General features: G+C 36.2%; 4 protein-coding genes across 10 annotated transcripts; 1 reads left to right on the top strand and 3 right to left on the bottom strand.

The window, feature by feature from the left end:
* Nucleotides 1-1,179: 1,179 nt before the first annotated feature.
* LOC132268446 (transcription factor FER-LIKE IRON DEFICIENCY-INDUCED TRANSCRIPTION FACTOR) lies at nucleotides 1,180-2,785 on the bottom strand. The gene is made up of 4 exons (XM_059769291.1): nucleotides 2,144-2,785; nucleotides 1,795-1,998; nucleotides 1,529-1,702; nucleotides 1,180-1,424 (listed from the first exon to the last, which is right to left on the bottom strand). Exons 1-4 carry the CDS (start codon nucleotides 2,612-2,614, stop codon nucleotides 1,320-1,322), a joined length of 954 nt encoding a protein of 317 aa, XP_059625274.1. The 5' UTR covers nucleotides 2,615-2,785; the 3' UTR covers nucleotides 1,180-1,319.
* Nucleotides 2,786-6,828: 4,043 nt separating this feature from the next.
* LOC132269675 (E3 ubiquitin-protein ligase RZFP34) lies at nucleotides 6,829-10,218 on the top strand. The gene is made up of 13 exons (XM_059770934.1): nucleotides 6,829-6,949; nucleotides 7,163-7,243; nucleotides 7,381-7,468; nucleotides 7,595-7,654; nucleotides 8,077-8,109; nucleotides 8,228-8,305; nucleotides 8,411-8,454; nucleotides 8,873-8,913; nucleotides 9,033-9,115; nucleotides 9,217-9,308; nucleotides 9,464-9,533; nucleotides 9,640-9,681; nucleotides 9,768-10,218. Exons 2-13 carry the CDS (start codon nucleotides 7,194-7,196, stop codon nucleotides 9,921-9,923), a joined length of 837 nt encoding a protein of 278 aa, XP_059626917.1. The 5' UTR covers nucleotides 6,829-6,949; nucleotides 7,163-7,193; the 3' UTR covers nucleotides 9,924-10,218.
* Nucleotides 10,219-11,237: 1,019 nt separating this feature from the next.
* LOC132269674 (aquaporin TIP1-1-like) lies at nucleotides 11,238-12,858 on the bottom strand. Its single transcript, XM_059770933.1, has 2 exons — nucleotides 12,385-12,858; nucleotides 11,238-11,849 (listed from the first exon to the last, which is right to left on the bottom strand). The coding sequence occupies exons 1-2, from the start codon at nucleotides 12,850-12,852 to the stop codon at nucleotides 11,475-11,477; spliced, it is 843 nt and encodes a 280-aa protein (XP_059626916.1). The 5' UTR covers nucleotides 12,853-12,858; the 3' UTR covers nucleotides 11,238-11,474.
* Nucleotides 12,859-14,926: 2,068 nt separating this feature from the next.
* On the bottom strand, nucleotides 14,927-26,416 carry LOC132269672 (uncharacterized). Of its 7 annotated transcripts, XM_059770926.1 has the most exons (10): nucleotides 25,658-26,416; nucleotides 21,565-24,480; nucleotides 20,744-20,797; nucleotides 19,165-19,522; nucleotides 18,905-19,004; nucleotides 17,442-17,536; nucleotides 17,280-17,340; nucleotides 16,956-17,159; nucleotides 16,029-16,762; nucleotides 14,927-15,419 (listed from the first exon to the last, which is right to left on the bottom strand). In XM_059770926.1, the coding sequence occupies exons 1-4, from the start codon at nucleotides 26,204-26,206 to the stop codon at nucleotides 19,265-19,267; spliced, it is 3,777 nt and encodes a 1,258-aa protein (XP_059626909.1). In that variant the 5' UTR covers nucleotides 26,207-26,416; the 3' UTR covers nucleotides 14,927-15,419; nucleotides 16,029-16,762; nucleotides 16,956-17,159; nucleotides 17,280-17,340; nucleotides 17,442-17,536; nucleotides 18,905-19,004; nucleotides 19,165-19,264. The 7 variants fall into 7 exon arrangements, with proteins under 7 accessions (XP_059626909.1, XP_059626910.1, XP_059626912.1 ...); XM_059770927.1 differs by lacking the exon at nucleotides 16,029-16,762; XM_059770929.1 differs by lacking the exons at nucleotides 16,029-16,762; nucleotides 16,956-17,159 and having other exon boundaries at nucleotides 18,960-19,004.
* Nucleotides 26,417-26,811: the final 395 nt, after the last annotated feature.

The following is a 26,811-nucleotide window of genomic DNA, read 5'->3' on the forward strand; positions in this document are numbered from 1 at the left end:
GGAATTAGGCTGACAAAAAGTTGCCATTTACGTGTGAAGCAGCTTTATGACCTATGAGAAAGATGAGGGACAACAAAAATAAATAAACTGGTGATTGGTGCACATGGTTACACTTTTTCAGGTCTGAGGAAGCTTTGGAGACCGTGAGTAACACTTTTTTGGTTAACCCAACAGAGTAAAACTTACTCAAAGCCAAAGTAAGACTTAAATTCCCTACAACTCATGGTGAAAAATTACTTAAAAACTAGTGCTTGCACTTTTTTTTTCTTTTTTTTTTCCCTGGCAGAACTGGTGCTTTTGTACTTTGACGCTTGTTAATTTACCAAGTCAATCTTGAGTAAACTGGTAGTCAGTTTAAGTTCAAACCGTATGTCAAATCAAAAGATTGGTTTAATTTGAATAATTTTTTGTGTCACCTACCTATAGCATACAATATATTATCCTAACATGGTAGTAGGTTTCCGAAAATGTTTCATTCCCATTGTTTAATACACCAAGTAAGTCATAACAAGGTTGTAGATAACTAAATTTTAAGCAAGGATTGAGTGAATCTTTGTGGGGTTTACCATAAACCATAAAGTATAGTAATTGACTTGCTAATTAGGCTCCTAAAACTAGAATGAGTTCAGGTTAGTAAGAAGAGTAAGTACTTAACAACTTACTAAACAATTTGACTTCGGTTACTTCGGATAATTGATTTTAACAACTGATAATCATCGACAGTGACAACAACAATTCTAAAACTGTTATACACTAAACTTGGCTCTGTTTTATGAATTCCTGTGAAACTGGAAGAAGAATAAGTACTTAACAACTTACTCGTTAATTTGACTTCCGTTTCCTCGGATTAAATTGATTTTAATAATTGATGATCGATGATGACAACAAAAATTCCAAAACTGTTATACATTGAACTTGGTTCCATTTTATGAATTCCCATGGAACTTTATTTTTTTCTTGATGAAGGTAGTGTCACGTCTCTTCTTAAGGTACCCCGTAGTCCTCCATTAAGTAGATACAGAGTTCTGACATCCCGCATGTACCACACAATTGTTGAAAAATCCCCTGTTTTTGCTCTGCTTTTGTAAATTAGTTGCATCAACATAATGTATGAACAACATATAGTATGCATTACTCGTGGTAATTACCACAGTTAATTTGAATAACATACTGGTTTATTAAGTTGTAAATTAGTAGCACCATGTATGAACAACATACAGTACTTGTGGCAATTAACATAATTAATTTGAATAACATACATGGTTTATTAGGTTGAGAATCAAAAAGGAGAGAGAGAGAGAGAGATTTTCGAAGAGGTTTTAGGCACATGATTGTGTTTCGAATCTAAATCCTTGCTTCACTAGAGCTCCGGTTACCCATAGCTTCAGATTTGGTAAGTTGATGACCATCTCACATTCTCTAACCTGTTTTCATTTAAACAAACAGATTGGTCACATTAACCTTCAAAGCCATGTAGCCAAAGAAAACATGTATATTCATACTCAATAATGGAGGATTAAAAGCTTACATTCAAAGTAAACGTCAATACAAAACTCTCAGTATTTGTAGCCAAGTTGGAGCTCTGAACATTGAAGCATGTGAGTGACTCCAGAGTCCTGTAGAGTGACACTACTACCCCTTGTCCTTTGTTGCACGCCAATCTCACATAAAATTCTCTTTCTTCAACTTGAAACATGTCCATCTACAATATTCACATTTGCAGAAGCATATGTTAGAATTTTTCATTCAAGCATTTAAATTTGGAATGTATAGAAATTCTCAATATATATTCACCTGCTTTATGTTCTTGACAGTATGATGATTGTTCATGTTAGTAACTTGGTTCTTCTTTGGGTTTTCAAATAATCCTCCTTGATATCCTTCTGTTTGTGCTAAGGATGACTCGAGTCCTGCAATCTCGGCTCTTAGCTTCTTAGCCTGCACTTGCAGCTCTTGCACATACAGTACAGCATCTCCAACTATGGAGGCCTTGTCCATCTGCATATAAAGAAGGTATTTTGTTTAAAAACAAGATTTACACACACCCACATGCTTCGTAGGGACTTGAACGCTCGACTTTCCACTTTAGAATGTGAAAAAATATCACTAGACGTAGTAAGTTTAAAGTTTCAGTATTACACACCTTTGTTATGTTCGGAACCAAGGCACGCAATGCATAGAGCTTCTCCTTCATACGGCCTCTCCTCCGCCTCTCTGAGATCAAAGTTCTCGACCTATCAACCTTTGTTGTCCTCTTTGTTGGTGTAGTAGTAGTCGTCGTGGTTGCAGATGAATCCTCCTCATCATTCTCTTCCTCCGCGCCCTTCATCTCCTCATCAACGCCTGCCAACGAATTCATTACTGAGTTCGGATTGGACATGGCTGCTGCAGGACTGAAATCAAAAACATCTCCCAGGGTCGGTCCAAATAATTGGTCATCTTCCAAACATCCACTGATATGCGCACAATCATAGTTAGGGCAAAACTTAACAATTGGTTCCGCGCTTTCGCCTCTAATGAAATCAACGAACTGCTTGAAATTTGTCTCGTCCATGAGATCATGAAATAAGCTCAAGTCACCAACATGCCCTAGTGATGAATCCCTCGTCTCCATTGTATAGTACTGGACAAGTTGATGATGATAGGTCTGGTAATTGATATATATAGAAGACGAACATTGTAATTTAATGATCTCATTTTAGGTGTGAATGGGATCATACTATGGTTTCTGATATTACAAAAAAAATAAGTTGTTGATGATGATAGGTCTGGTAATTGATATATATAGAAGACGAACATTATAATTTAATGATCGTATTTTAGGTGTGAATGGAATCATACGACGGTTTCTGATATTACAAAAAAATAAGGGAGTTGACATAGTATTACATTACACAATATAAATGTCACTCCGTTGATGGCCTTCATGTACATTATTATCATTGTAATTATATTTCCAGGAATGTGGTGAGCTTAGATTCTTTATGGAATATAAAATTCATGCAAATTAGCAGCTTGTATAAGCCTACCCTATATGTTTGATTGGTGATTATTTGTTTAAGCTTCCTTTAGAAAAAAACAATTGATGACTTAATGGGTGGCAACATAACTAGTTTAAACAACTAGTTGGATTGAAATGTTTGTCATCTTTCTAGTTTGATGCTCTAATGTGTGCTATGTACACACGCAGATATACATATTTATATATGAATCACAAGCTGCATGTGCAGGACACGTGCTTCAATCACTGCGCTAAATTCAGATTGAGTTGAAACACTATAAAAATAATGCACGACCTCTTCATTCCACAAGCTAGGCATGGGTTTTGAAGCAGCACTGGTTTAGAACTTGCTAAGTTGACTCCAAATCATGTATTGATCTAATTTAACTCTAAATAAAGTCATTGGCCACGTTGAAGGCAAGACACACAAGCAACTTGTATAGAAATATTTGGACCAAACCATGCCCATGAAAAAAATTAAGAAATTAAAACAAAATATGTCACTATTAATTGAAGTCCATTAGCTTATTATTATTATTATTTTTATGTTCTTTATTTTCCTTGATAAAACAGAGAGAGAGAGAGAGAGAGAGATAGTTCTTGGGAGTTGGGACAGTTTTAATATGGCTCCTCTTTGACAGCCTGTATAAAAAGCGTGTCGATAGTAAATCTAGAAATAAGTTTTGTTTTCTATTTTAAATCTATTGTCAATGTTTTATCCATTTCCAATTTTGTATGTCTCAGTGCAGAAATTAAAGCATCTGAAAAATAAAAGTTGGTAGGATCTTAGTATTAATTGGACGGATATTGCCCAAAATGCCTGGGCGGACTCTAATGGATAGAGGGCCCACCATCGAATATGATAGGCCGGACTGGCCCTCTTTTTCAAGGGCCGAATATTTCGTGATCCGATTCAAGTAAGATTTTTTTTATAAGGATTTGAACAAGTTGCTTTATGATCCGAATTAAAAGCTTAAGTTATTAGGTAATGCTAACACACAACCTTATATGTCTAAGACCATCTTTATTCAGATTCGATGTGGGTCAAGAATCCATGACATTCTCTCCCATTTAAACCTATTACGCACTTCCTACTTTGCCTACCTATCCTGCTGTCCACACTAACGATGGCTAATGACCCAAACACTTCCATGTGATGTGACACCAAATCAAGTATTGTGCCTACTTTGATAACATTTTGTCACGGGTCAAGCACGTGTCAACATTGTATTGGCCTTGCCCCCTTCAATCAAGCTTACATAAAATCGTCAGGCTGACACATTTTAGTAGGTTCTAGATTAAAAAATGACGCGTCTTGTATTTTTTTATTAATTATCTATATTTATATTTAATAACTATTAGACTAAAATGTTTAATATCATACATAATATTAAACATTTGACCAACTTCATAAATTTATGATTTACTACAACCATTATTGGGTTATAAAAGTGAAACAGATCATGAAATTTAACGAATGTGGGAAAGTTTTTATAAGTGCAATTTTATTTTTTATTTGTAAGTGCATCTTCCTCAAAAAAAAATTATTATTGGAAGTTCATGTTCTTCAAATTTCATGCTCTGCCTTCACTTTTTATAAACCAATAATAATCAGTGTTTCTTCTTTCCTTTGTTCCTCTACCATTAATTTAGTCGGTTAACGTCTACCTTATACGTGTCTTGATATTCAGATTAATTTGTTTTTCGAAATTTTATTTTATGGCTGTTCCGAATCTATCTGTATTCAACTTTCTTTTCGATTGAATCAATTAATAAGGAATTGACTGCATGTCACAAGTTTCCAATAGCCTGTAGACAAGTTGTGGCATTGTCTAGTGGGGAAATGGCCAAAATTTCTGGCCACCTAGAAGGTTGGTGTTAGAAGTTTTTATCATACATCGAATTCGAACGGGAGGGAATATTGAGTATATATGAGCGTATATATAATATTATCCAATAAATTAAGTTTTTAAGGAAAAAAAGAAGACATTCAACCCGAAATTATAGACACTGTGATCTGACTTCAACACTCTAGCGAGAGCGAATTTGAGAGCAGGGCAGAATTCGAGCGGAACGTTAGAGCGACACTTCTTTAGAAGGATTATGTGACTTAGTAGAAATATAGTAGTGTCTTTTATTGGGCTCAGGTGGACTTAATAAAGCAGAATGCCTAACATGCCTGGGACGACTCTTACTGGATAATAGGCCCACTACTGAATATAATAGGTCCAAAAGTTTCTTGTGGTTCCTCATTTCCAAACACATTCTCTCCTTGGCTTGTTTTTGGAATGTTTAAATCTGGACATGAATTGAAATGGGGGAGAGTGATTAAACTACTGCAGAAATCAACATTGCAAAAGGAAACGTGGAGGGAAATGGAATTTGATTTAGCTAAGGAAGCTAAATTAACCAAACAAGTAAAAGAGATGAATTAATTAAAATTATTAACTGTTGGAGTTGAATTAAATTAAAGAAATCAAGTTAAATTAAGAAAGCATGATTCAAAAGAAAATTGTATTGATAGGTAGATTCTGATGTACCATTTACACACGATAACACTATAATTATTTATTACCCCGGAACATGTGTCAATACTTACTGTTGTGTATATTTTCTTGTGTAAATCCGATGTGTTATAATAAATTTATACAAAAAAAAAAAAAAAAAAAATTAAATTATTTATTTTTAGTTTTAGTTGGTTATTTTATACCTTTTATGTAAAAATATATTATCCAATAATAACTAACCATACTTCACATAATTTTTACAAATTTATTTTTATATTATGCATGACATTATATATTTCACATAAAAAATATTTTGACAGACTGTTCGAAATGTTCTTAGATGACTGACATGTGACGTGCCAGAATTTGTGTCAACGTGGAGTTTAAATTCCAATGACAATTAAATGAATTGTCTTTTATGCAAATCATATTCAAATAAATAAATAAAACGAACGTGGTGTGATAAAGAAATATGAACCTACTATCAACTTTTGCAATGCTTTATCTCTGAAAAGTTGTCAAAATATCTAGCATTACGACAACTGACAATTTGTACGTGGCTTTTAAAGCAGCCCCACCATTGAAACATGTAGAAAGCATTCAAAAGTTAGAAAAAGTTGTTTTTGTTAACAGTTTTGTTTTTGTTTGCTTGGTTTTATAATTTTAAGAATTTTGTTTTTGTTTGCTTGGTTTTATAATTTTATGAATAAAAGGAAAAAGGAAAGAAAAAAAATTCTTATAACTTTGAAAAATAATAACTTGCAGGAAGAAATCAAAATTTTACAAAAATAACTTCCCTTTTCTATTTTATTTTCTTTTTCTTCTCTCAGCTTTAGAAAACCCAAGACTTTTAAAACTCATTTGGTGTGCAGTGTCTTTCATTAGGTATACTTGGGCTTGGCCTGATCTAATCTACCCAAATCGAGAATGGACCAATACCCGAATAAGACAACTCCAAAATTGATTTGCGGTTCCTCGTCTGAGCCGTCTCCAAACAAGTAGTCTCCGTTGACCGTAGTCTTTCTTTTAACAAACATCGCCACTCTTTATCTGCCACGTATCGAGCTCCTAATTATTCTGTAAAAAAAATATGTAAATAAAAAATGGACAAAATAATTGGAGCAATGACGTGGTGCCTCGTCAGATAAATGTCCGAACCTATCCATAAATTTAAAATTTATCTCACTAAATTGGAGACTGGAATATTTGTATCCCAAAAATACCCCTAATAGTTAATGCAATAACCAAAAAGAACCAGGGGCTTACTAGTAATTTCAATCTTCATGCCTAGTTGCTTTTCCCGCCATATATAAACACAACTGTACAGCTTGTTTGTTCATTGAAGTAGACAGTACTTCCTTTTCCTTTCCCAAATTCCAACTCATAGCAATTGAAAAATCAGAATTTTCTGAGTCCGCAAAAGGCTGCTATTATATTATGGGTACGTGCATAAGGTCCGCTGACAAAAATTTCTATATTTAGTCTCAATTGTTTTAAGATAAACAATTGAACGCGTAAGCTCTGATGTGTTGCTTTGTCATTCCTTGCACAAATACACCATTGTTATCAAAAGCTTTACTGGTTGAATTTCATATGCATAATATATATACACCCATACATATATATTGAAAATCCCAGTTTCTGATCATTGCAGTTGAGTGAAACATTGCCAAAATCTGAACAGAATGGGTAGTGAATTTGAATCTTTTACCGAGCTTGGTTCTGCGAATTTTGGGTATTTCTTCTTTCTTCTTCATTTTGGATTGAATTTTTATTATATTAAAGTTTTGGGTATCTTTTATTTTGAGTTTTTATTTTTAAATTTTATATGTTCTTTAATTTTGATTAAAAATTGTATCGGGGTTGTGTTAGATGTACGCATTACAGGAGGAAGTGCAAAATCAGAGCCCCTTGTTGCAATGAAATCTTTGATTGCAGACATTGCCATAATGAAGCTAAGGTGTGTGATCTTCACTTGCAATTCCGATTCTAATTCTTTTTTATTATTATTTTTATTTTTTTATTGATTCAATTGTTTCTATATATCTGCTTATTCCCTTTTTATTTATTTATTGTAATTGGACAGAATACTTTGGATATCAATCCTCTGCATCGACATGATATCCCGCGCCATGAAGTTAAATCGGTATAGATGCTTTATTCATACATAGGTGTTTGTATATATGTATGTGTATACATATATTAATATACTTTTAGAAGTATATATTGAACTCTGTATGTATATATATATCTTTGTTGTCAATGTTCTTGGCTTCCTGAAGATATCTTCATGGTCAGTGCTGTGATGAATTGTTCAAGGTGCTGAGATAAACTTAGATAACATTAAGTTTTCCAATCTTGAAGACTATCTTGGACGACTCTGTAGGATGAGACAAACAGATTTAGACTGTCCATACTTGTTACTTTTGTGGATAAGGTTTTAATTATACTAGAAAATCTATTCACTGCAATTTCTTTCCTTATTTCTTTCTTTTTTAATACCCTTTTATTTTCTCATCTGAATTTTCTCATCATTCTCTAATTATGTATACCCTCTTGTTATTTTAGGTCATATGTTCACTATGTGGCACAGAACAAGATGTGAGTCTCTACTACTCCTAGTCATGATCTTAAAACAATTTTTTAGTTTTTATTTTTTTATTTAGAAAAGACAGTTAATAGAAAATTTATGTGGGTTTTGATCTGTTTTTGCAATTAGGTTCAACAAAATTGCAGAAGTTGTGGGGTTTGTATGGGGAAGTACTTTTGCTCAAAATGCAAGTTCTTTGATGATGATGTGAGTCACCGACTTCTACTGTAACTCTTATTAATTCTTCGTAAATTTCGTAGATTGTACGTTTGCATAATTGTTTATACAGAAGAGATTGGTTGTGGATTTCAGGTTTCAAAGAACCAATATCACTGTGATAAATGTGGAATTTGCAGGTTCAATTCTCAGCTTCTGCACTCTTTTCTACTTCCATTTATTTTGGTTTTGAAATAACTATGACTTACTTTCACTATAAAATTTAAAAAGAAAATGTAAATAAATAAATAAATAATGATCTTCCAAAAGTTCGTAATTTTATCCATAGTTTCACTGATCATACATGCTCAAGTGAGAATTGTTTAGGCTCCAGTATCAGTTTATGATAAATAATTGCTGGTTTTTCGCAAATTCTTAGCTCTCTTCAACACATACTGGGTTAAATTTACAACTAGTGGTTCTTGTTTTCTAACTAGTGTTGTTTTGCCATTCCTGATTCTTGATCAATATTCTTACCAAGGTTTATATATATATATATATATACATTTTTTTTTTAACATTTGTCTGACTTCATGTCCCATTTGTTTTGTTTTACAGAATTGGTGGCAAAGAGAATTTCTTTCACTGTGACAAGTGTGGTATGATAAGCTAATTTCCTCTTCTTTTTTTTTTGTTTTTTTTTTCTGAAATATTCAGTTAAGGGTCATCTTTCTTTATCAACAACTGATTTTGGAGATTTTCAATATTCATGATCTAGGATGCTGTTATTCGAATTTGATCAAGGATGCACACCACTGTGTGGAAAGAGCGATGCACCATAATTGTCCTGTTTGTTTCGAGGTAAAATGAGACTATACCAACAAAATCTTTTTCACTGAGAAGAAGTCTAGAAAAGCATTTTTTATTCTAAAATGGTGGTGTTCTTGCATTTAAATCTGCAGTTTTTATTCGACACAATGAAAGATATCACTGTCTTACCATGTGGGCACACAATACATTTTGAATGCGTGAAAGAGATGGAGCAACATTACCGGTAAGAATTCAGGATACAATCACATAGTAAAATGCGTTACTCGATCATATTCTGGTCAAAGCACGCATGAGTTATTGATCTATTTCCAATTTTTTCAGCTCTACTTTTGGTAATCCTTCAGCTAGTTGGTCCTATCTTGTTACATGATGTTTCAGGTATTCATGCCCCGTTTGCTCAAAGTCCGTCTGTGATATGTCCAATTTGTGGGAAAAGCTTGATCAAGAGGTATTTTCCCAATTCTTTTTATTTGTTTCAATGTAACAATTTGCTAATTCCTCTGAAAAAAATGTCTGACATGATATCAATTTCTTTTTCTGAAAAATTGAATCAGGTTGCTTCCACTCCAATGCCAGAAATATACGAAAACAAGATGGTATGTAATGTGGGATTTTAAATATGAAAAATGTGGTGACCAGTTTTACTATGTGTCTTCTAAGTTGGGGCTTTGTATATAATTAGGTGTGGATACTCTGCAACGACTGTGGCGCAACATCTGAAGTCCATTTCCACATAGTGGCACACAAATGCCTAAGATGCAAGTCCTACAACACCAGACAGACACGAGGAGGACCGGCTTCTTCTTGTTCACCGAGGGTTGCTGGGATGGTGAGATGACTCCTTGTTGATCAAAAGGTTTCAAAAATGAACGCAGTTTCATGAACGAACAAGAATGTGTGGGAAAATATGACAGAAGGGAAAAAAAAAAAAAAAAAAAGAGAAAAAAAAAAAGGAGTTTGGAGTAGACGAAGGAAACAAACTCCTCATTCCATCCTAGGTTTGTATATTGTATAGATCAGAAAGAACGCATACATGCCAAGGGCAAAAAAGGGGTAGTCTTGCCTAAGTTGATATTCCGAATCACTTAATTGTGTATACAAATCATTTCATAGTTACTGTTCTGTTTTTTCCATTCTCTCTCTCTCTCTCTCTCTCTGGACTATAGTAGAAGTCATATCCACAACCTCATTCGATTTCTTTAGATATATAAATGTTGGGACCAAAATTTTGATCTACATTAGTCGAACCTGGTTAGTTTGTCATTAATTTGTGTGCATATATAGCTAGGAAAAGAATTGATTACATGCAACATTATGCCTCAAAAATTACATGTATTAGGAGAAGATGATGTTTTTGAAAGAAAAATTAGTTGAATGATTAAAAAGAATGTCATTTCACTGATGGTCCAGTGACACTACAGTATAAATTCAGAGACTTATCGTATCATCTTTTAATGTTAATATATATATAACATTTAATACTATAAGATATCAATATATATAAGTGCCAACAACCTCTCAATAATTCTTCTACGTGAGTTCATGATCTAATATATATATATATATATATATATATATATATATATATTTAAAAAATATTTATTTATTTATTTTTATTTTCATTTTTTAAATATTGGAACACACCCATGTGATGATAAACACCCAGAAGTGGAGGTCACTTTCCAGCATGGCTGTCCAATAATCAAAAGAACAAAGGCAGTTAGTACCCCATGGCCTTTTGTTAACCAATACCCTATCAACGGGCCCACAAGACTACACACCACATGGTATGGGCTGCACCGTTGCTCCTTATTAACAAAAACCCGATCAACTGGCCCACGCCACACTGGGCTCAAATCACTTTCATAAATATCAGTTGCTGAAAAAATAATTCAACCCAAAACACCCATTTTGATGGTCCTGCTAAGTAGTACCAGATTCTCATGTCTTTTGTTCTTCTTTGTGTTACCTAACCGGTTAGTACAAACAACACTAATCATTCATTGATGTGGGCATCCAACAACTTCTTGTAATGGCTTTAAAATTGGGTCATCTAAAATAATAATTATATTCTAATCGATTATATTCTAAGCGTGGGTCACGGAGAAATAACAAAATAGTTGTAAAATAACAGTGCGTATTGATCAAGCGATAACAAAAATTGAAATGCAATAAGAAATTAAAAGCAATTGATTTTTGGGTAACATTGATGGTCCGATGATACAGATCAATCGCCCCAAATTAAGAACTAGCATGAATGAAAGAAACATAAAGAAAAAAAGAAGACCTCAAACCCAAAAAAAAACAAACAATGAAAAGCCTTGTTACTCCATACTAGACCAGACCAACTACATGCCAGAAATTTCATTTCATTTCACTTCACCTTCCATTAATATTCTGTGGAGGGCAAGGGCTCGTGAGAGTTGTGACTAATAAAGAAGATCTCGTACAGGACCCCGGCGAGCCCACCACCAATAAGAGGCCCGGCCCAGTAGACCCAGTGGTTGGTCCAGTTCCAGCTGACCAGAGCAGGCCCAAATGACACTGCTGGGTTCATGGATGCACCATCAAAGGCACCACCAGCAAGAATGTTAGCTCCCACGATGAAGCCAATTGCAATGGGTGCAATTATCCCAATTTCACCCTTCTTCGGATCGATTGCGGTGGCGTAGACGGTGTAGACGAGGCCGAAAGTCATCACGATCTCAAGTACGAACGCGTTCCATACCGATACTCCGGTGGACAAAGCAAATGCCGATGTCGTCTGCATAATTTTATTTATTTATTTTGAGTTAGCAAATAAATAAATAAATAAATTTTGGGGCATTATAAATTCATAGTTGGAATGCTTTTGCTAGAAATTAGTATGAACCAAAATAACTTCTAAAATAATAGTACCCTATATTTGTAGTATTGCTTTTAAGGTTTATTTGGTTTAATTGTAAAATTTTGGGTTTAATATAATACATTGGTGGAAAATTAAGGTAAAAATATCGATTTTTATTTATTTATTATTATTTTTATATTGGCAATAAACTCACTTCGTCTTGACGGATCCGATCTCTCATATTCTAAGCGGCTAGAGACCATAAGGTACAGTTACCAAAGCATCAACAGCCCGAATTTGTAGTAGTAATATTTTGTGTATTTATACGGTGTTAGTTATGCCATATTGGGCATTTGGGCATGTATCATGTCATTTTAATCATAATATTATATTAAAAGAAATGAAAAGAATTTAGTATAAATAACGATTAAAGTAACTGTAATAACTAACTTTCTACGAGTAACATACTTACCAAGCCACCAGTTGCGAACTTGAGGAGCAAGCAAGCAACTGTGGAACCAAGTAGCTGAGCAATCCAGTACAAAATCCCACGTAAAAGACTAATGTTGCCGCCGAGAAAGGCACCGAAAGTCACGGCAGGGTTCACGTGGCCGCCGGAGATATTGGCTCCGACGGAAACCGCCACGAACAGGCCGAATGCGTGGGCCAATGCGGCAGCAACGAGCCCCGCCGGAGTGGTGGAACCGTTGTCAGTCAGCTTGTTGAACGCCATGCCGGAACCCTCGCCGGCGAAGACGAAAATGAGTGTGCTGATGAACTCAGCCAACGCCGCCCTGAGCGCGTCCGGGTGGTAGGTCTCATGGGGGTGTCCGATCGCTATCTGACGGATAGGCATCGCCGGATATTTGATAATCGGACGGTGGAGATAGAGCAAGCGTGTCGCAGTGCGAGTGTCACAGTTGCAAAGTAGTGTGTACATGCGATTGAGTGGTCACTTATATTTGAAAAGCCTGAGGCCTTTGGAGACTTGCTATAGCCGGTTTCCGGTTACCCCTACCGAGTATGACAAATTATTAGATGTACCCGACTGAAAAAGTGAGAAATTATTGGTCCAAGTGAAAATCACTAATTGATGTGTACATTAAAAATATATATATATATATATGAATAAAATTAGCTAAACTAATATTCAAATATATTTTTTATAATATATTATAATCCTCTGATAACCATCAATTATAGCTTAATGAATTATAACGTGTGTATATATAGAGTATGTGTGACTATACACTATACATGTATGTGTATATATTTAAGGAAAAGAGAACTGACTTTGAATTGATGAGATCCACAGTGGGAAGTTGTGGTTGGTGTTGTAAAGCGAAGGAGTGGTTCGTGGACCATCCGTGCCTGTAAAGCCAGCTAAGCGTTCACCTCCAAAATAATGTGAAACTGACACGTGTGTGTTCTGCATACGGACACGTCACATAGTTGTGGGATGATGTGACAGTATAGGAGTGGGTTTGTCTCTCCTTTACTATCATTTCGGTTTCGAGTCTTAATTCTCTTGTACAGTATTTTTTATGATTGATAATTTTCTTCACTTATTTATATTAGTTTATTTACTTGCTAAGGAAATGTATGTTAAAAAATTATTTTTCTTTTCATTCGTTCTATTATTATTATTATTTATTTATTTTTTTTTTCTTTCCTTTCTTATTTCCATATCATCAAACTTAAAACCCGTACATGTCTATTTAAAAAGAAAAAAAAAAAAAATTGTATTTGACCAAACAAAAACATAAATGAGTCTATCATGAAATGGATAGATTCCATGGTAAGAGAAAAAACAGACAAAAAAGCAGTATACAAATTGATTTTCAAGTGGGATGAATTGTGCTGTCTGAAGTGGGAGGTAGGACCTACTTATACGTGCCTCATAATTTCATAAAACACTACCGGACTGGTTCTCGTATATGTGCCAGCTAACCAATCAGCGGTGGGGATCATCCCATCACATGATTGTTGGGACCACTGCCTTCAAAACTCCATAACTTTTTTTTTTTTTTTGACAAAAGCATTTGCCTGCATGTGACAAGTTCCATCCAAAAAGTAAAAAATCAAAGTTTGTGTGTGTGTGTGTGTGTGTGTGTGTGAGAGAGAGAGAGAGAGAGAGGGGGGGGGGGGGGGGGGTGGGGAAGGAGAATGAGAATAGGTACTGGTCGTCGCAAATGAGAGTATTGCAATATCTTCTTCACCGGTGGTATTCACGCATGAACATCTTTTATTTATTTATTATTTTTTTTTAACTACTAATTTCTCGTATAAAGTTATGGGATATTGTATACTTTTTAGTAGCAAATATGACATTTTTTATTTTATTTTATTTTTTTTCTCTCTTTATAAGATTGTTGCAACAAGAATACTAAGCACAATACTGGAATGCACAAGCCTCACAAGATTTCTACAGTCACCACAGATAGCACTAGCTGTAATGTACTTTTGCTTGTTCTTAATAGTGAAAATGATGCATGGGATGATTTGATAACTAAAAATAAGAAACACATTTACAAGACCGACAAATCCTATTAAATGAGTCTGAAAGAATGTTGAGACTTGGACTCTGATTTACTAAACCAGCTTAAAAAAAATATCCGAATTCTAAGGATCTCTTGAATTCTAAACAAGAAGGAGCTGTAGGTACCAAACCACTACCAACCACTTTCAACAACCCCCCCACGCACACACACGCACACGCACAGACCCACACTATCCAGAAAGGATCAACACTGATGATCTTATCCGGTCGTGTTAAAGAACACATCAGCAAGCCCTTCAATGTCATTTGTTATCCCACAATTGAAAAAAGCTTCACGCCCATTCCTTCATGTAATACAAAGTTCAAGTTAGTATGGGTCATATATACACTACCTACCAACATCCAGAGAATTAAAAGAACAATTTTTTTTTTATTTAATTTTTTTATGACAAGAGGCATCCAAAAAACTTTTATTAAGATGACTTTGTTAGCATTTCATCACATATTCTCCAAATTAGCCACAAATCATAAGAACATCATGTAATGCAAACTTTGCCCAAGTGGTCTACTGTTGTAAATTGACCTGAATCAGGGTACAACACTCTCAAAGGAGAAGGGGGCGAAACGAAAAACGATAAGAGTACAAAGGAGGATTCATCACTCAGAAATAAACAAAAAGAACAAAACAAAAAAATGTCAAGAAAATTTATAAAACATGGTCCAGCAAACTAGACCAGGAACCATCATCGTTAACTTCTTCTTTCTATATACATTTATGATCATGGCAGCTATGCAACCAGAGTTCACGTTCCTTGCAATTTGTAGGAATATGTGGTTCAGTTCAAGGAACAGTCCAAGCATCTGCCACGAGAGCCTCCATCCAACAGGAAAAATAAGTTTTCAATGCACTCCTTTACTTGACCTGAACCGCATGCATGCAGTAACAACCAGACCTCGTTCCATATACCAGGATCAAATAGATATTGCATCTTAGACTCCCGTTTTAACTGCAACAAAATGGTGAGAGACAGAATGATCAACTAGGTAAAAACCGTTTTAATATTTAAAAAAATAAAAATGAAGCATGTATTTACTTAAATCTTAGTCTACATCAATAAACTAGTAAGTCTGGGGAAAGAAAATGCATCAGCATGCTACACTAAGCCTTAATCTCAAATACCATCCACCCACACTCATTATACTTTCATATATTTAGAGACTAGCCCTATTAGCTCCACAATTAGATCCAACAATTACAACCAACGATATGAAATAACTGAAAATCACCTTCCACCAATAGAAGAGAGTCTGCCCTAAATTCATGCAACTTACCCCCCTCAATAGTATGAGAGAGAGTGAGTCTCTCCTTAAATGGTGTAGCTTGATTCATTACTCATTCCATAATGGGAAGTGTTTCTTCAACCAACACTTCGTCTTCTTCAACAAGCAAGGCATTGAGAATCTCACCTTATGGCTAGGGTAAGTGTTCCTAGTTCCTACGCAGGTCATCCAGCTATGGGTTACCATAATCATGCCTAATGTCAGATTCACATCACTTGATGAGATGCAAATGCTTAATTGTTACCAGAAAAATCTCTGGAAGATCCATTCCTTACCCTATAGCAGGAGAAGTACTTCATATCACGGATTACTTCCAGCAGTTCTTCCACCCTTCCTGCTCCAATTGCTTTGGCTCCAGGCTCCAACTAGATCTTGTGGTAGACTGCCCTCCTAGGAGACACCTGGCAATTCACTCGTGGAACACGAACAAAGGAGCCCCAATGACTTGTCAAGGAAGAAGGCAAGGGCAGATTGAGGGAGGAAAACAAAATCAGTCTTCATCTCATCCTTGGGTGCACTTCATCTCATCCATTGCCCGTTTCCACCACCAAATTAACCGTTCCCCTCATCACTTTCCTCTAGTAATTTCTTAAACAAACTATAATATCCACAGGACTAGGGTTTTCGTTTTAACACATATATTACTGCTGTGCATTCTTTCCTTGGATCATAAAGTTGTTTGTTTACCACAACAGAGGAGCCACCCTACCAAAAGTCCAAAGGAACATGACCAAGCCAGATGGCCTAGGGGATTGTGGGCATTTGTGGTAAGAGAACTGAGTAACTTGGTTTCCTATTGTGCAACTCAGAAATATAATCAAATAACTTTTCCTGCTCCAAAATCACAATTTTATTTCGCCCAAGAATGCACCTTTAGAATGATCTATTGACTTCCCTAAGAGAATGTACAGTGCACTACTGTCCTAATGAAGACTGAATGCTGCCATTTGCTTGTCCAAGGCATCTAATTGGCCAGAGGCTAATGATATCAACGTTTTCTGGTGCTTACCTGGATAGTCAATGGTGCAATTTAGGAACTGGAGTCCCTCAGTCAATACGTGAATTATAATCTGTTAGCATATCAAAAGAAATCTAAGTTTTGTTGAGATAAATATTAAAGATTCTAGACAAAGACAAGGGTCTTTCATGTGGTTTCCATCTCATTCTTTCCTCTAATGAAAACAACTGAATTACTGGCTTACCACTCTCAGCTAATATCTGTGCAAGGAAATTTGAGAAAAACTTCAATACCAAACCAAATGAACATTTGTGCCATTCCTTTTTTATTTTTTAAGAAGGAACATTATCCAGATGATACGAAATCGTATCTTCCAGAAATTTGCAGGAAACTTTCTGGATTTTGGATTATCAGTACAGTCAGTAGTGCCTTTGCTGAGTTCAATAACCTGTATGCACAACACCTCACTATCAATTTTGTTGTGCATATCTATACATCCATCTATTTGACTGAATAAGTGAATATATTAACTGAGAAGGATAAGCAAACAAGGATACAGAAAGCATACCACAAAGAAATGAAGTTCTCCACCAACTTTATCACCAGCCATTTATTGGTGTTATTAGTAACTGTATCACATGCATCAGTAAATGAGACTTAAAATCTAATTGATTGAACATATTAGATTTCAATTGTTTACGTGATTAAAGTACACAAAGTAAACACCTACCTGGAAATGGCTGAACATTCTAATTCTTCTTATCCTCCAATTACAGCTCATTAATCCCCAAAAGCATTAAATGTGAACACAATAAAATCCGTATCCTGCACACACATACAATTTGTGTTGAGAACATCACAATCAATATTATCTTTGACAAGAATTATTGCATTTTACAAGCATACTCTTTCCTGTCCTTATCTAGCCCACCAGGTAAGCCCAGTGAACCAGTTGTCCATCTTTATATCAAACTAAAAATCCATTCTGATAACGACAATGACAAAAAAGTACTAGAAAGCAACGAGGAAAGACAGTGGCATGTTACAGTGGTGAGACTTCCCCATAAAGGTCCAGCTTAAGACGCTGTCTCCATCAAAAATAAATAACAATAAGAAGAAGAAGAAGAAGAAGAATTCCTTTTTACCACTGAAAATTTTCAACCATCTATAGAAACAAAGTCAAAATCAGATAAACATTCTATTATTGGTTCTGCACTTCAGCTGAAAGCTGCACGTAAGACGCTTGAAAATGCTGCTTAGATATTCCCAGCTAACAACCAAAGTATCCTTGAAAATACAGTCTGGTTTTGAACTTATTGAATTAATTTCATATCTACAGTATCCTCTTTCTTCTATGCTCAAATAATGCAGTGTACTTCCTCTGCTTCCCCTACCCTATTAAACATTAATTAATATTTTCCTATTGTTGCAGTATTTTGGGCCGCGCCGGGGGGGGGGGGGGGGGGGGGGGGCGGGGGGAACAATTTTTTATCCAAATTCAATATTGCCTGTAATTCATATCTTCAAACTAAAATTCCTTGAACTGCAATTGATTTCCATAAATCATTCCCCTCGGTGGATCAAAACTACGAAACGTAACTTTAATCTGGATTGTACTACAGAAGACCTTCTTGGAGTACCGCCTACGTGCATATATGTATGATTCAAATTCTAATAATTCTAAAAGGGGCCGGTCATACTCCGCCAAAAGATCAAACGTGAAATATCAACCCTTGCTATGGTCTTTCTAGCCTCACACTTACTAATTTTATAACTTTAATAGCTCATGTTTGAACAACAAACAAGTCAGGAAAGTAGGTTCACTTACCAAAGTCCCAAATGTAACTTATGACCAAGTCCCTTAAACAGTCAATGTCCATCATTTTTGGAATTTTAAACAAGCAACACACAGAAAGAAGTAGAGGCAGTTTAAGGGGCTACTTTCGGACAATACTGATAAATGTAAGAAAGAGCAAGAAATTGAGGGAAATATGGGGGAGGAAGCTAATGCACATGAAAGGACGCAAACTTTTATACATAAGCATGGAGGCAGAGACACCACCCAACCGACCACAATTCTATTGTAACGTCGACAAGATGGCCAATCTTTTCAAGCTACTGTACAGTTGAACCAAAAATAAAATTATTTCATACATATTTGGCGTTTCTTGTGGTCATTGATATTTAACTTACTTTTTTCTTTTTAACTTACAAATGATTTCACCAAAGCTGTACTGCATGAACTCACACAAGAAAATTGGCTAACATTGAAATCCAGCTGCAAGTCTACAGCCTGGAACATTTACAGAAGAGAGAAATTTAAGAAATAAGGGGGAAGGAAAACCAACAGGTAAACTTATAAAAGAAGCTAAAAATAAGTGAAATTAACAAGTACATTGAATGAATTAAAGATTTAAAAAGCTTACAGCATGCATAAAACAATAAAACCTTACCTGCGTCTGGATGAACTGTTCGCAATAATCGCCTGCAAGCTCATTATGGAAGTAACAGTCACCAACTTCCAAATTCAAAGGTTCATTACTTGAGTACTCACTATTTGAGAATTCCCTCATCAAGACCGCTTCCCTTGGACATGACCTGCAATGTTGTGCCTTTGGTAATCCAGGCAGTCAGTTCTGGTTGATGCTCAAGAGGTTTAAGAGGATATGCACTACCATCCTCCAGTTGCACGCCATAGACAAAAGGGAGTCTAAATGAAAGGAAACTCTCTGGCGGCAAAATAACTCCACATCCAAGACTGAATTGCAATTTTTGTTCACGGTCTGGAATTGATGGAGGTAAACATGATGTCTGAACAAGAAAATCAGTTTCATCAGAAGGAAGAAAAGAAGCCACAATTTCTTAAGAAAAAGAACCAACGATCATACACCGAAACAATACAACAAAATTGTGTATAAAACAATAAAACATTTAAACCCGTGAAACAACCACAATGAATGAAAGAATGTAATAGACATGCTATTCAATTCATTCCAATCAGGGGTTCTCCAATCCCAAAATTTAAACCCACGTGGAAGAAAATAATCTCAAGTTTTTGAGAATCATGTTGCCTCAAGGGAAGATGCAGTTAAAACTCTGTGTGTATGTGTGTGTGGTATCTCTTGCTCCTCTCTTAGGGAAGGTGCAATGTTTTCAGATCTCCATAGATAGACGTTGGTTGGGATTTTAAGGGTAAGTGTAGGGTTAATCCCAGCCTGACCAAAAACACAAATAAATATTTTAGTAAGTCCAACTATTCAGCCTATCAACTAACAATGCAGAATTGTGGATGATCCAACTTCTTGGTCATCAACTACGACATTAGGGTAAGGGTAGGGTTGATCCTAGTCCACCACGTTGGACCAAAAACAGAAATAAACATTTCAGTAAGTGAAATATTCAGCCGATCAACTAACAATGCAGAATTGCTGATGATCCAACTTTTTAGTCATTAAGTACGATATTAAGGTAAGGGTAGGGTTAATCCCAACCCACCATGTTGGACTCAAATAAACATTTCAGTAAGTCCAATTATTCAGCCAATAAACTAACAATGCAGAATTGTGAATGAATAACATTAAGGTATAATACTAAAAAAAATAAAAATTTCAATGGGGACAATAGACCCCACCGGGCATACATTGGGTCCGTGCCTGTCAATGCGTGCGAGTATGGTACTCGTGTGAAAATTTAGACCCAATCAACTATCATACACACACACATACAAAGCCGTCTGGGAAAATTTTAGTAAATGTTGGCCCGAAAATTAGGAAGTACGTTATACATAACTCTACACAAACATGCATGGGAGCAAAACACAACAAAAAAATGACAATTGAATGTTCTATCGTCATAAATATCCTCTCAAGAACTTAAAAATGGGCAATAATGAACTACTTCAAACTATTCAATGAGAGAAATAATTAGCTACTACTTTTACGGCTGGCAAATCCATTAGTTTATTTATTATTTATTTTCAAAGGCAAATCTACAAGTCATGAATGCACATTCTAGCAAAGAACTGAGACGCACCTCGAATTGTATAACTGGACATGTTGCTAAAATGATTGGGAAAGAAGGTGTAACCTGCACAGCAAAATCCATGGATATTATATGATGTTAAAGGCAGAAATTAAAAAAAAAATTAAAAAAACCGAGGATTACTGTCAACAAAGAATAGCAACATAAAGGCAAAAAAAAAAAAGAAAAGAAAAAGAAAAAAAAAAGGCAAACAAGCACCTACAATCAGAATAGCCCCTTACTCCTTAACACCGACAAATATAATGTTAATGTTCTCACTTCATTGTGAAATCATAAATACAAACTGAATAGGACATAAAACAAAGGGTGCATTTGGAAAGAGTCCAACAGATTCAAACAAGTAAGAATTTAACAGTAAGTTTTACCCGTTAAATTGGGTCTTAATATGCTGTGACTGTTGCCTTTTCCCAGAAAATAGATAAACAAACAAATATATATATATATATTAATTATATTACCTTCCAATTCATTATATTTGATGCTCCCTGTCACAATTTACGAATACTGAAGAAATCTAATTCATTGTCATTGGAGCTTTGCCATGTAATAGAGAAAAATTAAGCACTAAAGGGAAAATTTTCAGTTGAGTATTTGGATATGAAAATTGAACTAATTTTTAGATGTATTTCAGTAGGGTATTACAATATTATAGTAACACTAAATTACTAATACAACGCATGAAGTAAATAAAACTGCCTTTTTAGTGCTCTAATATAAGCAAACAATGGAATGACACGCAGAAAAAGATGCTGAAGATATATGAGATGACATATGGTGCAAGAAAAAAGCTGCTAGTAAGTAAGATAACATACCAGAAAGATCCTCTGAAGCTGTGATATAGTGCCAGCAAATTTTATCTTTGGTGTGTCCTTATTCTTAGAGATCCTGCAGTACGGGCAGTTCATGTATATCGGTAAATTTCTATTTAATAAAGAGAAAGCACCTCCGCCATCATCAAGAGTAACAGATTGAAGGCTTGCTTCAAGATCCTTTAAAGAATCACTAAGTAACGACATGCCAGAACTTGTCTGGTTCTGTTCTTTTCCTGGCCTGGAGGAATGTATCATCCCATCTAAACACAGATTACCATTAGCTGCTATCTCTTTCGACTTATCCAACTGTTTCACCTTACTAATAGAAGCAGAAATCATTCCATTTGAGTGTCGATGGGCTTTGCCATGCCTACCATTCTTACCCAATTTTGAAGAATCTGCCACTTTATTGTCAGAGTTTTCCACAGATGAGGAAGTATGAGATTCTTCGGGAACTGAATATGGAGAGCCAAGTTCACGGAGATGCTCAGGACTCAATATGAACCGATGGCCATGGGAGCACTCATGCTCAAACCCAAGATACACTGTTACATGCTTCAAAGAATTGTTTGGTTTGATCTTTTCACCACTATTCAAGTTCACCGGAATAACATTGCTACCTATTTGTAAAATTGGATTACTGCCTGTACTGTCATTGACATCAATCCCATTCCCATCTACAGTTTGCTGAACAGCAGAGAAATCTTCAGGTTTTTGAGATCCTTGATGAACAGAAACTTCATGGACCTCTTCCACACCCCTCTGTCTTGCATTACTCTGCTTAATACCCTTTTCTGAACCTAGTGAAGGTTGTTTCCTTGACTGAAGAGGAGGGAAACCCGAATCAGCACCAGCTAATCCAGCAACAACCTCGGAAAAAGGCTTTCTCATCGTAAAATTGGGAAAACCTCTGCCAAAACTGATCTTTTTATCATCAGACTTGATATTTTCTGAGGGCAGCTTCCTTTCAACTTCAAACACACTCTGCACTTCTTCTCTATATAAAGGAGAAGCACCAACTTTCTTTATGTCAGCAGTGGCAGTTGATTCAACCTTGGGATCAGTATTTGACCCATTTACAGAATCTTGTTGCACAGAACCTGCTGGTGAACAATTAGGGTGTTTTTGTTGCTCGGGAAAAATTGTCCACTTCAAAAGGAACTTCTGACTGGCGCAGAACCCACTCTGAAGTAAACCTTTAGAAGGCTCATAGTACCTTGCACCCCCAATTCGAATCAAACTCCATGACAATGGCTGAATAGGCGCTGTATCCCTTAGCTTTGGTAATTGGAGAGCAGGAAGTGGCTTATCACAGTCTGGAAAACAGTTGTTGGTAATATTAGCTGTTTCAAAATCAAAGGGGTCAGACCGTAGTTGCCGTGAACGGCCACAAGCACAAGCATGAAGAAAAACAAATCCACTAGCATGTGGCTTGACTTGATCCCCAGAAAGCAAACTACCAGTTTCAACATCATGTCTCTGGTGCATACATGGTTTTCCTGTCAAACTTACTGCATCACACAGTTGCCGCCCAGATCTCCAGATGGATGTGCATTCATCCTCCAATTTTTTCATGAAAAGTGGCACTGCAGGTCCCTTGACCATTGAGTTGAAAGCACGCAAAGCCTTCTCCAAATGGGCTTCATGCTGTGTAGTCGGATAACAATCAGGCAACTCATTTAAATAAATCTCCTTAGCAGCCGGAAGGGACCTTTGGCAGCATAATGTCGAGAATTTAGTGTTCAATCCCACACCACTCTCCAAACAAGACACAGCAATTTCTAGAGGATCTGCACCTCTTGAAGCAATCCCTTCAACAGGCGGCGCAACAGGATTTCGTTGACGTGGTTTTCTTTTACTGGTTTCAGGTTCATCTATACACCTGGGTTTTGCAGAAAGAACACCAAGTAGAATAAGTTGACTAGAAGATAACCAGATCTCTAAAGTAGGAAGTTCAGGAGTAGTAAATGTCTTTCCAGATGCAGCTGAGGCAGCAGCAGCTGCTGCAGCAACAGCTACCATACCAACACCAGCAGCTGAGCCACTGTTGGCGTTAGTGACCAATCCCCCTCTTCCTCTTAAAATATCAGACTGCCTGTAAATGAACTCCTTTAAAGATACAATGTCTTCTTTGTTTGCACTCTGGTTATGGCTTTCAAGCAAAAGCGAATCTGAGGTTGCCTTTCCATTTAGAACATCTTCCACAAGCCCAGTGGCAAAATCAAGAGATGTGCCTCTCTGATTTGAAGATCTATCTAACAATGCAACAGCCTTTGATGCATCGAGTGAAAACAAAGGTGCTGAATTTGAGATGCCCCCACTTCTTGCCCCAGCATGACTTGTATCAGAACCTGTTAGTATCCGACATTTCTTAATCGAGAAACGTATTTGTGCTTCAAGGGATGACTGCAATTTTTTCCTGAATCCACCTTCAGATCTACTCACAGGGCGTGCTAGCACAACCAATGGACCAGATCCTTTCAGCGGCACGCTTGACCTAGCTGAATTGTTCAAACTTGAAGACTGATTCAATGGGGATGTCTCCAACGACTCCTCTATATTAGAACCAGAATTAACGTCTGAGAAATCATCAAGAAAAACAAAAAGTATAACTGGAGTACACTGTCCAGGAAACAAAGAGGTGTAAGAACCTAAACCCGACATGAGTGAAATTGCTGAGCCATTGCGACTCAAGATGCCCCTACTTCTTCCAGGAGAAGGATTGCTAGAAGATTTCCCTGATACAGAAGTCCGTGACAACGACAAAGAATGAGACCTAGATGTTGATGGTGGCGTAGCTCGAGATCTTGCAAATGGAACCATCGCATGTTTGGCAGCTTGTAAAATTCGAAACTTCTTCAATATCTGTGTATCAAACCTTGATCCCTCCTGAATAAATATGATTACATGGCAAACCTGCAATGCTAAATGCTAGTGGAGTCATTTATCAACTATAGAAGTCTACACCCTTTTCATTTAAAACACAATAAGCAATATACTGAACTAAAATTTAAGAGACCAAAACACTTCATTTTGGCACATATGCTTGTTACAAAAATGTCCATGGACCACTCTTGATCAATGTAATTTCCCCCAAAATAGAAAAGTGCTTTCACATAAATATGGACAACAAAACTAGTGCAGTATAGATTTCCATCAAGTAATTTCAGTTTCAGAACCATACTACAATGGATGATTGCCTGGCCAAAACAACCATGTGCATGTAGTTTTTTTCTTAGCAAGATATGCAAGTATTTATGTCCCAGGTTGGAACGGCCTAAAAACATGCTTCAAATTCAGTAAAAATTAAATTTCTCTTCCTTTTTTTCATATATATATAAAAAAAAAAAAAAAACAAAAAACACAGGATTTATGGTTTAATTACAGCATTCTCGCAGCGATGATCATAAATATTAGCAGTTGTCATAAGTTCATAACAAGGGATAATTAACATTTAATAGTATCTCTCAAGAATACCTCACTTCGATCTCGTAGAGAGCATCAATTTTCTTGTTGGATCCAGTTTCTCATGCCTGCATAGACAGACAGATATTTGCTTCCAATTTTGAGTATTACACAATGGATTCCACCTTCATGGAAATTTGAGGGTGTTTAATTGGAACACAAATGCTAGTTCAGTTTTGTAACCCATTCTTCACTTTAAAACCCAAAAAATACAATGGATCGGTCCAATTTTATAGGATGCCTGACACAACCTAAACTAATAAATTACTGCATCATGCATATCAGCCATTAGCAAAGCTCAACTCTGATTGCAATTTAGAATGTAACTAACCACTGCACCATGCATATCACCCCATAAGCAAAGTTCACCTTTGATGCAATTTGGAACTTACTATAGAATGAACCAAAACAGCCATTTATTCTTTGCATAAGAAAAGCAAATTACAAAAAAGGGAAGCAAGTTTGGTATATACATTAAATCAATTGAACAAATTTAATTCAAGGGGAAAAAATTGAATAAATTTACCTCTTCCAACCCATGTCATATTAAGTACATTCTAAAACCACAATCAAAACAATTGAAATTAAAAATAAAAAATAAAAGAACAACATTTTGTAAACTACTCACGGAGAACATGAATAGCATTCCTTTAAGATCCCCAAATTCGTGGTCTTCCAATAATGAATCAAAACCTGAAGAGGACTCTAAAAACGCCTCCATTGCTGGACACCCGGTGGAAGAAAATTGCAAGTACAGAATCCCCTTTTCATCCTCATGGTAGTAACTAATTCTTCGACGTTTAAACCAGTCCTTCACGTCCTCACCAATACCCTCTTTCTGAAAACAGAAATTGGTGTCGAAATTGCCCGAACCAAACAAATTGGAGTCAATGATTCTATTGATTAGCTGAGTGACGTCGCTGTCCCGCCGTCCTATGAAGCCGACAACAACGACGCCGCCTTGTGGGGACGGGGACGACGACGGTGGTGGTGGTAGAGGGGAGGATGGAGGAGGGTTTGAAGAGGGAGGAGGGAGCGGTGGGAGGGGGTGATCTGATGGAGGGATTGGAGGAGTGAGAAAGGGGGTTGTGGAGGGAGGAGAGAGAGTGAGTGGTGGTGATGTTGAATTGGGGGCACGAATTAGGACTCGCACAGATGAGAGACTGGGTTTGTCCATGAAGTTGTGGATTAGACTTCCATGTAGATATTCAGATTTACATAGAGAAAGTTTACAGAGAGAGAGAGAGAGAGACGGGGTTTGGTGGTTGTTTTGGACACACAGCCAAAATCTGTCTCTCGTATCGTCTCGCCTGTGTTAGCAGTAACCGATGTTGGTGTGGTGTAACCGGGCCGTTGAAACCAGCGACACGTTTTTTCCTTTTCGTTTTTTTGTTCGCTACAAAGAAATATATTTTATTATTATTATTATTTTAAAATGGACGAGGTATCCGGTAAAGTCATCCAACTCAGGAAGCAATCACTCACAATGATTTAACGCAATCTGATGAAAATATATTACTCCTTATAGATTAATTTATCTCCGTTTATGCTCCATGAATATACCATGTCACACCTTTCAAAAAAATATATATATATACCATGTCACTACTAATCCCGTTTTAGGATGTGCCTTGTAGTCGAGGTGGTGTGCGAGTTTTCACGATAACGTGAGTGTCAATGTTCGAACCATCCATGTCACTAATTACTAACTCCTCCCCTTCTCCCATTAACTACTAACTCCTAACCTTACTAACTATTGTCAGGTGAAAAAAAAAAAAATAA

The sequence above is a fragment of the Cornus florida genome, unplaced genomic scaffold (assembly GCF_030987335.1).
Source record: "Cornus florida cultivar Cherokee Brave unplaced genomic scaffold, ASM3098733v1 CherokeeBrave_3.0.0_Hap2_Chr08, whole genome shotgun sequence".
NCBI classification, from domain to species: domain Eukaryota; kingdom Viridiplantae; phylum Streptophyta; class Magnoliopsida; order Cornales; family Cornaceae; genus Cornus; species Cornus florida.

Coding starts and splice junctions, on each gene's coding strand:
- LOC132269675 (XM_059770934.1), top strand. CDS start 7,194: ATGGGTAGTGAATTTGAATCTTTTACCGAGCTTGGTTCTGCGAATTTT. Junction 8,306..8,410: donor GCAAGTTCTTTGATGATGAT/GTGAGTCACCGA, acceptor TGTGGATTTCAG/GTTTCAAAGAACCAATATCA. Junction 9,116..9,216: donor ATTGTCCTGTTTGTTTCGAG/GTAAAATGAGAC, acceptor TTAAATCTGCAG/TTTTTATTCGACACAATGAA.
- LOC132268446 (XM_059769291.1), bottom strand. CDS start 2,614: ATGGAGACGAGGGATTCATCACTAGGGCATGTTGGTGACTTGAGCTTA. Junction 1,999..2,143: donor TGGTTCCGAACATAACAAAG/GTGTGTAATACT, acceptor CTTTATATGCAG/ATGGACAAGGCCTCCATAGT. Junction 1,703..1,794: donor CTGTCAAGAACATAAAGCAG/GTGAATATATAT, acceptor TGAATATTGTAG/ATGGACATGTTTCAAGTTGA.
- LOC132269674 (XM_059770933.1), bottom strand. CDS start 12,852: ATGTACACACTACTTTGCAACTGTGACACTCGCACTGCGACACGCTTG. Junction 11,850..12,384: donor AGTTCGCAACTGGTGGCTTG/GTAAGTATGTTA, acceptor AAAATTATGCAG/ACGACATCGGCATTTGCTTT.
- LOC132269672 (XM_059770928.1), bottom strand. CDS start 26,206: ATGGACAAACCCAGTCTCTCATCTGTGCGAGTCCTAATTCGTGCCCCC. Junction 20,798..21,564: donor AGCTTCAGAGGATCTTTCTG/GTATGTTATCTT, acceptor TTTGCTGTGCAG/GTTACACCTTCTTTCCCAAT. Junction 19,523..20,743: donor GTCCAGTTATACAATTCGAG/GTGCGTCTCAGT, acceptor TTTCTTGTTCAG/ACATCATGTTTACCTCCATC.